A 15,502-nucleotide genomic window follows, 5' to 3' on the forward strand; every position below is an offset into this window, starting at 1 on the left:
GGAGTCCATGGACCAGATCCACAGCTGGTGCAAATCAATCTCTTTGCTTTGGCTTCCGATCTTCTTTAGAATGACACTAATTTACATCAGCTAAGTGTCTGGTCCAGTGAGCTGATTTATGTCAATAGGTGAGGAGTAGAGGAGATTTGGAAATGAAGAACTCTGTCACAGAGTTCATCTTGGTGGGTCTCTCCAGCCTCCCTGAATACCAGATGTTCCTCTTTGTGTTATTCACCTTCATCTACATGGCAGCCCTCATTGGAAACCTCCTCATCGTCATCACTATTACTACCAGCACCAGACTCCGCACTCCCATGTATTTCTTGCTTATCAACTTGTCCTTGATAAACCTTTTATCCATCTCAGTGTCCATTCCCAAAATGCTACACAACCTTCTGGAGCACAAGAAGACCATTGCCTTCTTAGGCTGCATTACACAGATATATCTCTTCACTTGGACTCTGGGAAGTGAAGATCTGATCCTTGCTGCCATGGCTTTTGACCGTTACGTTGCTGTCTGCCATCCTTTGCATTACACCATCATCATGAGGAAGGAGGTTTGTGTTGAGTTAATTGCTGGCGTATGGATAGCAGGACTGATCAATTCTGCAGTCAACACTGGATTTGTGCTCCCGCTTTCTTTCTGCGACTCGAATATCATCAATCATTTCTTTTGTGAATTGCCAACAGTGCTAAAACTCTCCTGCTCAGACATCAGCCTCAATGAAACCCTGGCTTCTCTGGCTGACATAGTCTTTGGGATGGGCAGCTGTGTGGTAACTTTAACGTCCTATTACTTCATTCTGAGAACTATCTTGAAGATTCGCTCCATGGAAGGCAAGAAGAAAGCCTTCTCCACCTGCTCCTCCCACCTCATAGTTGTCATCTTGTACTACTCCACAGCCATTTACACCTACATACACCCCTCCTCAGCCTACTCTCCAGACAGAGACAAAGTGATCACTGTCCTATATTCCGTTATAACTCCAGCGCTAAATCCTATCATATACTCCCTGAGAAACAAAGAGGTCAAAGAAGGCCTCAGGAAACTGATAAGAAGACTTGGGCTATATCAAAGAGAATAACGTTATCTATCTATCTATCTATTGTACTTATCAGTATAGTATTTATGTACTGAAAAAGATTTGTTCTTAAAAGCTCTTGCAATTGTACTTACTTTTCAGATAGAATAAAACATGTTTGTTACTGTTGATAATAAGTTGGATATACCTGTAATACATCTGGGAACAGAATGCAGGTTGGGAGATGCTTTCTTTGAAAGCAGTGACTCAGACAAAATATTAGGGATTAACACATGCAATTGACTCAACATGAGGTTTGTGTGATGCTTTGGCAAAAAGAGCTAACGTGATCCTTGGATGCATAAAATTGGAATATCATGTAGGAAATTAAACTTGACTCTATACATAGTGTTTTTGAGACCGCTACTGGAATACTGTGTCCATTTTGGGAAGATGAAGCTGTTACAGAAGCTAAATGAATTCTTTGCATCGGTCTTCACCAGGGCCGGATTAACCTTTTGTGGGCCGTGGCACCAAACATACTTGTTTCGTTTCTACTTTGGACATGCTCCCAACCAGCTGGAAGCTCCCTCTGTAAGCCTGACCTGGTTCCTCTTTCCCTGCTCCCCTTGACATTCCTTTCCTCCTGGTGACCTCTGTTCCTTGAGGTTAACTCCAGTGTCTTTAGCTGCTCTAGCTTAATGGCCCCAGTAGTCACAGAGCCACTTGTAGCTTCTCTGGCTATAGCCATGGGGCCAATTGCAAGAGGCCAGCCTTAGCCAGCTGCAGCTACTAGCCGCAGGAGGGGTGGCAATTCCAAGGCTGAGCATGCTTGAACCTTGCAATTGCAGCACCAGGGACTTCAAATCCTCAGCGCTGACCCTAGGCAGCTGCAGACTCTGGAGTTAGGCACTTCCCTCCTCTGGGCAATGGCTTTAAATACCTGAGATGCCCATCACCTGCAGCAGAGGCCACCAATTCCCACACACCCTTCAGCTAGCACACAGTCATGCAGAAAGTTCAGCCTGAATTATTTTGGAGGCTGGGGTGCCAGGAGGTTCCCATCCCTGAGCAGCAGCTCTGCAACAAGCTGACATGCTCCCCCCCACCCCCCCTGCTCTGAGACCAGGACCCTGTGAAGACAGTGGAGTTACCCTGAGTATAATCAGTTCTGTCCAAAGCCTGTTGAATTGAGTGGGAGTCTTTTCATTGTATTTAATGGATTGTGTATAGAAGCAAAGGCCCCATTCTAGAGTCGAGGAGCAAAGTGCATTCTATGCGGCACTGGTTTACTGTTCTAACAGGAAGGTCTCACATTACCTAGTGAATAAGTAACACCTCCTACAGCACCTAACTTTTTCTGAGAGGCTTCCCACCCAATTACTAAATGTAAGCTTGCTTTGCTTACAAGGGCTGAAAATATCAGGTAGGATGGTCACAAAAGCAAGGCACTTCTGAATTCAGTAAGAATTTTGGATGTGCACAGAACACAGACAGGACTGATTCCCACATGGTTACACAGATGCAGTAAAGTGGAACAATTTTCAGCTTGTGTCATTGGAAGATATCTGGATCCATATTATAAGACTGTCCTACATAAATAAGGAAAACTTGAGGTGCCTTTATTATTCTTTTGTTCCATTCTTTGTTTCGATGGGGAATTTGCCAGTGCAATATTACTGTCTTCCTTTTAAACAAGCAAAACTAAAAAAAATAAAAAATGGTAATGGCTGTTGAAAATAGCAATTCCAGTCCTAGTTAGCACTCGGAAGACCCGAGCATCTGTTGCTCAATTTTTTCCTACTTTTTCTACAGCAAATTACAGTGGATCCGCGTATTTGATTTGGGAGAAATGAAGTAACAGCTGTCCAAACTGAGCTTGAACACTCCTGAATTTTGAGGGTGTTCAAATCTGGAAGGCAGGTTTTAGATTCCCTTTCTGAATATTAGATAAATCTGGAAAGGAAAAAGTCAATTTCTATTTTCATGGCTCAGAAGTGGAAATCCTCCTGTACTGTATCTGAAGCTGCCCAGGTCCGCTAGTAGAGCCCTCCCCCTCCCTGACTTTTCATTTTAACTTCTAGTGGGATCCACATACCTCCCTTGCTAGGCTTCAGATAGAGAGGTGCACTGTCCATTTTGTCCCCCCAGTTCCTTCTTTGGGGACTGCCAGGCAAAGTCATACCAGCATCCCTAAGCCAGTCTGTGGAAGTCTTCTGAGTGTGCTATCTGGGCCAAAGCCTTCTACTCCTTGGGAACACTTGTTCCCCATTCACACTGCCACCCCCTTCTAGCAGCCAGCTCCCCATGCACAGCAAGCTGCAGCAAATAGAGTCTCTCAGCTTCCCCCTCCCTTTCCTGTTGATAGCGACCAAGGGAATGATGGGAAATGTAGTTCTTTCCCTGTTCCAGGGCAGACTCTCTTGGCAGGGTGCTGGCCAAGGAACTACATCTCCCAGGGCCCCGTGGGGTCTCAGCTCCTATGCTAGATCTGGGCTGCTCTGAGGCTCCATTTCTGCAGAGGGGAGGAAGCGAGTGTTATGGGCCCCCTTCTGAGCTTGGGCCCAGCGCCATGGCACCACTGGCACCATGGTAAATCCGGTACTGGTCTTCACTGCAGAGGATGTGCAGGAGATTCACACACCTGAGCTCTTCTTTTTTGGTGACAAATCTGAGGAAGTGTCCCTGAGGTGTCAGTAGAGGAGATTTTGGAGCAAATTGATACATTAAACAATAAGAAGTCACCAGGACCAGATGGTATTCACACAAGAGTTCTGAAGAAATTCAAATGTGAAATTACAGAACTACTAAATGTGGTTTGTGACCTATCATTTAAATCAGCTTCTGTACCAGATGACTGGAGGATAGCTAATGTAAAGCCAATTTTAAAATGGGCTCCAGAGGCAATCCCAACAGTTACAGGTCTGTGAGCCTAACTTCCATACCAGACTAATTGGTGGAAACTATAGTAAAGAACAGAATTATCAGACACAGAGATAGACACAATTCATTTGTGTAAAGGGAAATGGTTTGTGTAAAGGGAAATCCTGGCTTACCAACAGGGGCGGCTCTAGGCACCAGCAAAACAAGCTGGTGCCTAGGGCGGCAAAATCTAGGGTGCGTCCCCTGCGGCCAGGGGGGGCGGGCGGCAGGCTGGGCCAGCGGACCTGCCGCAGTCATGCCTGCGGGAGGTCCACCGGAGCCCCGGGACGACTGGACCTGCCGCAGGCATGACTGCGGAGGGGGCACTCGTCCCGCGGCTCGGCTGGACCGCCCGCAGGCATGACTGCGGCAGCTCAAGCGGAGCCGCCGGACCCGCGAACCGTCCGCAGCTGCAGGAGGTCCAGCCGAGCCACGCGGGACCAGCCGTCCCTCTGCAGTCATGCCCGCGGGAGGTCCGCTGCTCCCGCGGCTCCGGGGCGCCTCCCGCGCATGACTGCTTGGGGCGGCCAAAAACGTAGAGCTGCCCCTGCTTACCAATCTATTAGAGATCTTTGAGAGGGTCAACAAGCATGGTGACAAGGGGGATCCAGTAGATATAGTGAACTTGGACTTTCAGAAATCCTTTGACAAGGTCCCTCACCAAAGGCACTTAAACCAGGTAAGCAGTCATGGGATAAGGAGGGAAGGTCCCCTCATGGATCAGTAACTGCTTAAAAGATAGGAAACAAAAGGTAGGAATAAATTATCAGTTTTCAGAATGGAGACAGGTGAATAGCAGGGTCTTCCAAAGATATATACTGGGACAGTGCTGGTCAGTATAACTAGGAATGTAACTAGGAAGCTTTAGTGTATTGTTCATTTGGGAGCAGTGACACTGTGAATACTACAAATGCCCAATGCACCAGGAGCTGCACACTCCAGGGAGATGCTTGGAGGACTTTAGAGCTGGAGTGTATCTATTGCTAACTGGTAGAGGGACAGCAGAGCCTGTGTAGGCTGATTGGGCAGCGCTTGTGATGCCCACAGCGAGTGCAATCGGGGAGTTGACCCATGGCATGGCCAGTCTTCTTCATGCTCAGAGCAGGTGGTAGTGAGATGCCTCACAGTCCTTCGTACCCCTGGGAAGCATCACAGTCTCCTTAGGACCGTTAAGTATTAGTGTAACTAACATCTCAGTAGAGGGTCATCTTGGTGAAGTTTAATGGCCTGTGATATACAGGAGCTCAGACTGGATGATCTAATGGTCCCTTCTGGCCCACGAATCTAGGAATCTAGGAATTTTGCTATCACTCCTCCTGTGTTTAATCCATCATACTCAGAGGAGCATTGTTAACTTCTCTATGCCTACCATGCTTTGTCTGTGTTGTCTTCCTACTTTATGGGGCATGGACTGTATCTCATTGTGTGTTCCTACACTGCAGAGCACCTTGGAGCCTCAACTGGGACCTGTAGTTGCTAGAGTAATACACGATAACGATGATGGATGATGTAAACATACTGGTTAACTTTCATTCCAGGGTACCATGAAGCTCTAAACTTTTCCTTTCTCCTAAAATATAAACAGGGAGCCCTGGCTTCTGTTCCTGGCTCTGCCATTGACCTTCTGTGTGAACTTGAGCTAGTTACTTTCCTGCTTGGTGCCTCAGTTTCCCCTCCCATCCTTTGCCTGTCTTCTCTATTTGGATTGTAAGCACTTTGCTTCAGAGGCTGTCTCTTAGGCCATGTTTACACTTACCTGCTGGGTCGACGCGGCCAGTTCGTCTGCTTGTGGTGAACTAATCGCTGATCTAGACGTCGATCGATAGTTCGAACCCAAAGCACTAGTCGAACTCGTACTCCACACGCGCAGGAGGAGGAGAGGTTGACCTGAGTCGAGGGAGGAGTTTCGCCGGCGTCTGGGCGAATGATAAGTGTCGAAAGGTAGATAGTTCACGTTTCCAGCTCATTTTCCGTGGCTGGTCAGCTCGACTAGCCTGACTCGACCAACTATAGTGCTTATTCTGTTTCTGTACTGTGTATAGTACAAAAGAAGCCTGATCTTGGATAGGGCCTTTAGATGCTATATTATTATTATTAGTAGTAGTAGTAGTAATAATAATAATTAATAATGTCAACATATTTTATTCATATTCATCATTCTTATTTCATAGAGTAGCTGCCCCTGTCTGAATTTGTTTCTCTAACTGATCTGCATGGGTTGGACACAGCTATTGGACTTAAAGCACAAATTAAATCAGGACTGTGTGATAGTGATCACTGTGGTCATTTCTGGGCTTAAAAATCCATAGATCTAGGAATGATTATCTCCTTCTATCCAGTTCCTCTTCTGTCTCATTCCTTCTCCTCTGCTGCCATCTAGTGATCACATAATGCAAACCGCATTTCTTTGCTATCACCTGCATGCTTCATCTTTTCTCTTTACCGCTATATTATGATACTGCATTGGTCAATCAGAATTTCAGATCTCCTTGGGGCACTCTGAATTTGGACTGGATAGTGATGTCGCAGGCCCCCAAAGAGATTGGCCTTTTTATTGTTAATCCATCAGCAAGCATGGTTTGTGGGCCCCAATCCTGGTAACCCTGAGACCAATGGGAGATTGGCTTTGATCATTGTGGGGTCAGGTTTGGGACCCATTTTTTGGGATTACAATGTCTGTGCAGGTAGCTAAAGGCGTCCGAACACTGCAGTGTCTGAACACTCCACCACCAATGAAAAATGTCACCTCCTAGCATTCACATGAGGTAGGGAAGGAGCTTTATCCTAATTCCAAAGGGACGGGAATTAAGGCACAGATGGCTGTATCCTCAGATGCTGCAAATCTACCTTCCTAGGTGTTAGGTTCCAGGGGAGCTGTAAGCCCTCCCGGGGTGCTCTGTAAGAACGAGGCCCACACACACTGTGAGTTATTGGCTTTAATGAAGGTAAAGTGACACATCCGCAACGGGGACTCCAAGCGTTGCTGTCATGGAGGTGGGGAACCCAGCGCCCTGGAGCTCGGCCTGGTACGGAGTCCAAAAGCAAACACAAAGCATGCTCATATTTATATCAACAGCAGCAAACCAGCTCATACATAATGCAATAGGGACTCTCCACCCTCCGGGGCCGCCCCCTTGGCCAACAGCCTAGGGGCTTGCCACGCAGCAATTCCAGCCGGTTACGGCAGGTTAAAACTAGCATGCCGTGTCCTACAATAACTGGAGGCTGAGAAAGCGGAACTGCCTAAGCTAGGCCGTAACAAAATCTTCCGTGGTTCCCTATCCTCCTACACTAGGCATTTAGGCAGGCCTCTGCACGGAGTATCTCAGTGCCTTGCAGTCACTAATATTAACAATTTACTGTCACAGCACCTCTGGGAGGAAGGGAAGTGTCATTATGCTTATTTTACGCCTGGGGAAACTGAGGTAAAGGGCAGTTTAGGTAACTTGTGTAGTCACACAGACAGCCCGTTGGGATATGGCCCATTGACTCCTACCGAGCTATGGCTGATTGACACCAGCTAGTACCTGACCCTCAGTGAAGCTGTGGCCTATTTACACTACCTGAGATTCTGGCCCATTGACTCCAATGCAGCAATGGCTAATTTATGCCATCTGAGGATCTGGCGGTTGACTCCAGTGATGCTATGGCTGATTTATACCAGCTGGCATCCAGCCCATTCATTCCAATGTAGTGACCACCAATTTACACCAGCTGGGGATCTGACCTCACCGACTCCAGTGGAACAAAGGCTGATTTACACTGGCTGGGGATATGGCCTACAGGAATGACGGTTGTTGAGATTTGCCTAGGAGATTTAGACACACTACGCCCATTAATTTTTGTTTGAAATCATTAGCCTATGTGGTCTGCTCATTGTCATGCAGGGAGTCTGAGGCAAAGCCAGGCACTGAGCTGAGATTTCAGAGTGCCAGCCAAGCACCTGAAACATGAGATCGGCTTCATCTCCATGCTGGAACTGCTGGGTGAGGGTCTCTAGCCTGTACTATGCACTCTGTACATACAGGGCCAGATTTTAAAGGTATTTAGGAGCCTGGGGGAATTTCTAAAGCACCTGGGCCTAGGTACTTTTGAAAATCCCACTAGGGTCCTAAACACCTTTACAAATCTGGTCATAGATCTACACCACAAAGCCTATGCAAACAGATGTCCCAGACTGAGGGTTTTGTCAGCATAGCTATGTTGGTTAGGGGTGTGTTTGCTGAAGACCAGGCCTTAGAGAAATTGTGATAAATAGATGTTCAAACATTCTTTATCATTAAGCACCCTGCACATAAATTAAAATTGGAACCCTCCTTTCCCCTAAACAACCAGATTTAGGAAGGGTTTTTATACATGCTAATTCAGTTGGGATTTATGGCCAACATTTCCAAACTTGGGTGACTAAAGCTAAAATAATAATGAGGCTGGGATTTTCAGTGTAGCCAAAGGGAATTAGACACCTGAATCCTATTGAATGTCAAAGGAGTTTGGGCCTCTAACTTCTATAATCTCCTTTTGAAATGCCAGACTTAGCTCTTCTGTGGCACTTCCACAGATCTCAAAGCACCGTGTGTGTGTGTGTGTTTCACTGCTGCGTCCTGCTGTAGGGAATGAGATCTTGTCAGTATGTGTCTGTGGGTACGTCTACACTACGGGACTATTCCGAATTTGCATAAACTGGTTTTGTAAAACAGATTTTATAATATCGAGTGCGCGCGGCCACACTAAACACATTAAATCGGTGGTGTGAGTCCATGGTCCGAGGCTAGCGTCGATTTCTGGAGCGTTGCACTGTGGGTAGCTATCCCGTAGCTATCCCATAGTTCCCGCAGCCTCCCCCGCCCCTTGGCATTTCCGGGTTGAGATCCCAGTGCCTGATGGGGCAAAAATCATTGTTGCGGGTGGTTCTGGGTAGATGTCGTCAGTCACTCCTTCCTCTGGGAAAGCAACGGCAGACAAGCATTTCGCACCTTTTTTCCCTGGATTGCCCTGGCAGATGCCATAGCATGGCAATCATGGAGCCTGTTTTGCCTTTTGTGACTGTCACCATATGTGTACTAGATGCCGCTGACAGAGGCGATTCAGCAGCGCTACACAGCAGCATGCTTTTGCTTTTGCATGACAGCAGAGATGGTTATCAGCCATACTGCACCATCTACCAATCCATAAATTGGTAATAAGATGGGCATGGCTACCAGTACTTTTGCACTGTTCCATTTGCTGTTGTCATAAGTGCCCCTGGCTGCTTTTAGCCAGGGGCGCAAAAGCCAAAATTGGGAATGACTCCCTGAGTCAATCTCTCCTTTTTGGTATCTAAAAATAGAATCAGTCCTGCCTAGAATATGGGCAAGTGTACTAGAGAACCACTGTATCAGAGAACCAGAGAGCACAGCTGCTTTGTGTCAGATCCTGCAGAAATTATGAGCTGTATGCTATTCACAGGGGGTGCTCCTGCAACAACCCCACCTGTTCATTTCATTCTTCCCCCAGCCTTCATGGGCTACCGTAGCATTGTCCCCCCACTTGTGTGATGAAGTAATAAAGAATGCAGGAATAAGACACAGTGACTTGTTAGTGAAGGCAGCCTCCAGCTGCTATGATAGTCCAGACAGGACAGTAAGGAGTGTGTAGGAGAGGAGCCCAGCATCCCTCTGCTAGATCAGGGGCACTTGAATCTTTTCTTTACACATGAAGGGTGGAGGCTGATGGAGCTCAGCCCCCTGTTGCTATGACGATGATGGATATCAGCCATACTGCACCATCTACCAGGAAAAATTAGGACCAGGCGTCCTTGATCGACCTGACCGATGCTAGTACGCATGGTTACCAGCCCTTTTGCACTGCCCCATGTGCCAATAGGCTGATGATGACGATGGGTATCAATCTTATTGCACCATCAGCCACCCATGGCGGGGGGGGAGCAAGGATGTTGGTGTTGAGTACTGCACCATCGCGTCTATCTGCAGCATTCAGTAAAGAGAGGGTGACATGTAAAACAGTCAAGAGAGGATTGTTTTCCCTTTCACTTCTGGGGGTGGGTGGGGGGGTGCGTAAATTGCCTAGCTATGCCCTGACCCACCGCGGACACTGTTTTTGACCCTAGAAGCATTTGGAGCTCAGCCAAGAATGCAAATGCTTTTCAGAGACTGCAGGAACTGTGGGATAGCTTGAGTCCTCCAGTCCATGAGCGTCCATTTGATTCTTTGGCTTTCCGTTACGCTTGTCACGCTGCAGTGCGCTGAGTCCCTGCTATGGCGTCTGTCTGGAGATTTTTTAAAAAGGATTCTGAATTTCATCTTCTGTAACGGAGCGCTGATAGAACGGATTTGCCTGCCCTTACAGCGATCACATCTGCATGGTCCGTGCTGGAGCTCTTTCTTTATTTTGATTTCGGACTGCATCGCCACCCGTGCTGATCGGAGCTCCACGCTGGGCAAACAGGAAATATTCAAAAGTTCGCGGGGCTTTTCCTGTCTACCTGACCACTGCATCCGAGTTCAGATTGCGGTCCAGAGCGGTCACTGCTGCACTGTGGGATAGCTCCCGGAGGCCAATACCGTCGATCAGCGTCCACACTAACCCTAATCCGATATGTTAATACCGATACTAGCGTTACTCCTCTCGTTAGGGAGGAGTACAGAAACCGGTTTAAAGAGCCATTAAAATCGATATATGGTGCCTCCTAGTGTGGACGGTTGTGGCGTTAAATCGGTTTTACGCTACTAAAACCGATTTAAACGCCTAGTGTAGACCAGGCTTGTGTTTCACTGCCAGCCTCTGCTGAAAGGAATGAGACCTGCTTACTATACGTGTGACTGCTGCGGCCTGAAGGAAGGAATGTATGTGTGTGTGCTGGGTGACCAGATGTCCTGATTTTATAGGGACAGTCCCGATTTTTGAGTCTTTTTCTTCTATAGGTTCCTATTACCCCCCACCCCCTGTACAGATTTTTCACATTTGCTGTCTGGTCACCCTCGTGTGTGTGTGTGTACATGTTTTGCTGTTGTCCCTGACAGAAACCCTCAGCATCTAGTTTCAGAGCCCGGATATACAGACTTGGGCGTGTGCTATGGAGCTGAAAACAGCCATGCAGACATTCGAACTCAGGATCTGAAGCCCACTCCCTCCCCTGGCTTCAGAGCCCAATCTCCAGCCTGAGACGCAATGTCTGCCGAGCTGCTTTTAGTGCCATAGCGCTAGGGTTGCCAACCCTCCTGGATTGTCCTCGAGTCTCCAGGAATTAAAGATTAATCTTTAATTAAAGGTTGCATCATGGGATGAAACTTCCAGGAACAGGTCCAACCAAAATTGGCAACTGCATGTAGCATAAGCCCCATGAGCCCGAGTCTGCAAACCAGGCTTGGAGACTGGCTGCCGCGGGTGTTAAAAGGCAAGCGATGTACCCTCCTCTGCCTGTGCTGCAGACTGGTTTGCTGTCAGGACTGTGTGCATGCGCACACAGGACTGGAACACTGAGGCGGGCGGAGCTGCAGGTCACAGCAATGGGGCACAGCAGTGGGGCATTGTGTGGGGAGAGGGCAGGGCTAAACTTGACAAGCAGAGGGTCAGGATCCAGAGGAATTGTCAGCGTTGTGTGTTTGGGGCTGGACAGCCATGACAGAGCAGGTTGTAACTCATTATTGTCATGCACTGGCAGAGCAGGGAAGTATTTGGGGTCAGAAATAGTAGGGTATTGTGGGTCAGGACTGAGGTACATCAGCAGAGCTGTGAAGGGAGCCAGGGCTGGAATAGGAGGGAGTTACAGGTTGGGATTGAGGGACATGGGTATAGCTGTGAGGGGAACAGGGCTGGGACACCAGAGTCCATGAATCTGGATTTCAGTGAATCTGCAGAGCTGTGTATGTGAGAGCCCAGAGATGAAATAACAGGTGGCTGCAGGTTAGGATTAACAGGAATTGGCAGAGGTGAGGGTTGGGGGAGCCCAGGGCTGGGGTAGCAGGGGGTCTATGTTTTGGCATTGAGGTCATCAGCAGAACTGTGTATATGAGCGAGTGATCAAGTCTAGAAATGGAACAGCAGAGGGCTGCAGGGCTATTGGCAGAGCTGTGGGGGAAAGCCCAGGACTAGGATAGAAAGGGTCTGCAACTCAGGATTGAGGGGCACCGGCAGAGCTCTATGTGTGTGTGAGTGCATGTGCATGCACACATATGTGTGATGGAGCAGGAATTTTTGATATTTTGGATTAATAGTGTGTGTGCCTCAGTTTCCTGTATAAGGTGTATCGTTAACTAGGTGGTGGGAAAGGGTTGTTTACTCTTTGCAGAGACACAGGTGTGTGGCCTATGCCCCTATGCCCATGGAGAAGACAATGGCCACTCCAATTGCCCGAACATTTGGCACCTATCAACAAGTGACATAGATGTCCCACCCTCATAGAATCATAGAATCATAGAATATCAGAGTTGGAAAGGACCTCGGGAGGTCATCTAGTCCAACTTCCTGCTCAAAGCAGGACCAATTCCCAACTAAATGATCCCAGTCAGGGCTTTGTCAAGCCTGACCCTAAAAACCTCTAAGGAAGGAGATTCCACCACCTCCCTAGGTAACCCATTCCAGTGCTTCACCGTTCTCCGAGTGAAAAAGTTTTTCCTAATATCCAACCTAAACCTCCCCCACTGCAACTTGAGACTGCTTGTTCTGTCATCAGGTACCACTGAGAACAGTCTAGATCCATCATCTTTGGAACCCCCTTTCAGGTAGTTGAAAGCCGCTATCAAATCCCCCCTCATTCTTCTCTTCTGCAGACTAAACAATCCCAGTTCCCTCAGCTTCTCCTCATAAGTCATGTGCTCCAGGCTCCTAATCATTTTTGTTGCCCTCCGCTGGACTCTTTCCAATTTCTCCACATCCTTCTTGTAGTGTGGGGCCCAAAACTGGACACAGTACTCCAGATGAGGCCTCACCAATGTCGAATAGAGGGGAATGATCACGTCCCTCGATCTGCTTACAATGCCCCTACTTATACAGCCTAAAATGCCATTAGCCTTCTTGGCAACAAGGGCACACCATCGACTCATATCCAGGTTCTCGTCCACTGTAACCCCTAAGTCCTTTTCTGCAGACCTGCTTCCTAGCCATTCGGTCCCTAGTTTGTAAGAGTGAATGGGATTCTTCCGTCCTAAGTGCAGTACTCTGCACTTGTCCTTGTTGAACCTCATCAGGTTTCTTTTGGTTCAATACTTTAATTTGTCTAAGTCTCTCTGTACCCTATCCCTACCCTCCAGCGTATCTACCACTCTTCCCAGTTTAGTGTCATCTGCAAACTTGCTGAGCGTGCAGTCCACGCCATCCTCCAGATCATTAATGAAGATATTGAACAAAACCGGCCCCAGAACCGACCCTTGGGGCACTCCACTTGAAACCGGCTGCCAACTAGACATGGAGCCATTGATCACTCCTTAGGAGCCCAGGCAGGTGTAATCAGTTGAGGACAAAGGACTGAGGAGGAGCTGGGGGGCGGGAGGTGTTGTTAATTGTGGGCCGATGGAGGCGGGAAGATGCTTCTGGACTAAGACGAAAGGAGGGTCAGAGGGGTCTGGGCTCTGGGGCTGACGCAGATGGACTATGCTGCATGTACTCCATATTAACTAAGCACAACTATGCTGTGTTCCAGACATTTTGCAAGGCTGGCTGAGTGTCACTGCAGATTTAGGAAGGTTGGAGTGCATGGCTCCCTTTGGGTGTGGAAGTCCCCCTTAAGTGTCCAACTCATGGGGACTCGCTGCAGGGAGCTCATGGTGTGACGCAGGGGTGCTGAAGGCTCCGAGGTTCGGTCCCAGGGGACGGTGAAGCCAAGTGGCTTACCCTAGTGAGAGCGTGACCCTCAGGGGGCTGGCACACTGAAGGAATCCTCCTACAAACTGTTACAGAGCCGTTGAAGACAGACATGACATTTCTCATGAATTTACTGTTGATAGACATGACTGCTAAGTCAAATTAAGCATCACTCAGGATCTCATGATAGAACTCTCAAAGCTCAGGATTTGTTTCCTGCTGGTGTGATTTGCCTGAAGTTTCTCAGTTTTCCTGAATACAGCAGACCAACTCCAGCTCCTCCCTCCAGTACAGCGCCCGGAATCAGTCCAGCAGCTTGGTGAACAGTGTCAGCATCCTGCCCGCTGCTGCCATTTGGCTTGCTCTGGGTGGGTCTGCGCCACCTCCCCCAGCCCTGCCCAGGGAGGAGACTCCAGGCCCCGCCACCACCACTGCTCCCTTCCGGCCAGGAGCCCTCACTGGGCCTAGTCGACCAGGCTGTGTCCCCTAGCTTCCTCTATGGGCCAGGCCCGCTTCCGACCACCCCCCACCCTGGGCCTGCACTCGGCCCCCCAACACTGCAGGGCCTAACCCCCAAACCCCAAGGCCTGGTCTGCCCCTCACACCCACAAACCAGGGCCTTTCCCCCTCCCCCTTCCCTCCAGGGCCAGGACTTACCTCCCACATACACACACACTCAGGGGCCTAACCTCACCCCCCCCAACCCCAGACTGGGTTTGCCCCCACACACACCGCAGGGCCTAACCCCTTCCCTCCCCCCCTACACCTTCAGGTAACCAAGGTTTGCTTGCCCAAGATAGCACTATATCACCTTTACTTAAGGTGTCCAGTGACCTCCCGTGCTTGGGCTCTAACTAATTAGAATGTAGCATCATTGTTAATTGAGAATCTGTCACCCTCACCTTAAACTGAACTGCACAGCAACATGGTGCTAACAGGGTGGAGTTTTTAAAAGTCTGCTATAAAGTGTTTTCAGATGCAGCAATAGAGTTTTTGTAAAGAGCTCTGACCTGTCAAAAATTAAACAGGCCTCTAATGAGGTTTATAAGCCGCCACTATATCTATATTGGTCTATGTTTGAAAAAATAGCAACTCTCGATTTATATACCAAATCTCTTGATTTTTAAGTTTTTCTCTTGATTTATGAGACAACACTGTCAAGAGCACCAGACCTGTGTGTCTGTGACTGGGTGTGAACCCAGACATGGAGCAGCATTGTGGGTAGGGGTCTATGGATAAGACATTGAGGACACTGGCAGAACTGGGGGTCGTGGGCAGGACAGCAAAGCCCATCACAATCCAGGTATGTTGGCTGATCTCTGTCACTGAGGCCTAGAATCCTGGAATTGCTTTTCATTCACTTCTCCTGGGTCCTGCTGCCTCTGCTAACCCAGTGGAAATCTCTGGTTTGTTTAGGTCAGTTTCCTTGCAATCCATACATCCCATTACATCCCCTCACTAGATGGTGGAATGTCTGAATGAAGGGATCACCTTTCACAGGAACTGGCATAACTGGCTTGACCGCTTTCACATTACACATCAGGGGGCTACTTGACATAGGAACAAACCCTCCCCTTCCTTTGTCTAACATTAATCAATGCCTCTGATTTTCCTTGCTAATCAGCCCCATGGGACTGCTGCTGCAACCTGCATTTCCCAACAATGTTTTCATTCTAATGGCCCTCGAGGGGACTCATTAAAATGAGAAGTAACTTTGTTTCTGTTGGTGGCTCTTAATTCCTTGAGAGGTTTGTTAAGCC

The 15,502-nt window shown here is 48.4% G+C and overlaps 1 protein-coding gene across 1 annotated transcript; it reads left to right on the forward strand.

Moving 5' to 3' along the window:
* The first annotated feature begins 152 nt into the window (after positions 1-152).
* LOC120380025 (olfactory receptor 13G1-like) lies at positions 153-5,424 on the forward strand. Its single transcript, XM_039497530.1, has 2 exons — positions 153-1,051; positions 5,355-5,424. The coding sequence occupies exons 1-2, from the start codon at positions 153-155 to the stop codon at positions 5,422-5,424; spliced, it is 969 nt and encodes a 322-aa protein (XP_039353464.1).
* The last annotated feature ends 10,078 nt before the right edge of the window (positions 5,425-15,502 follow it).

This window comes from Mauremys reevesii, linkage group 13 (genome assembly GCF_016161935.1).
Source record: "Mauremys reevesii isolate NIE-2019 linkage group 13, ASM1616193v1, whole genome shotgun sequence".
NCBI lineage: Eukaryota > Metazoa > Chordata > Testudines > Geoemydidae > Mauremys > Mauremys reevesii.

Excerpts from the sequence above, each read along its gene's own strand:
- LOC120380025 (XM_039497530.1), top strand. The coding sequence starts at position 153 with ATGAAGAACTCTGTCACAGAGTTCATCTTGGTGGGTCTCTCCAGCCTC. Across the intron at positions 1,052-5,354 it reads AAAGAAGGCCTCAGGAAACT|ACTGTATCTCATTGTGTGTT; the intron begins GATAAGAAGACT and ends TATGGGGCATGG.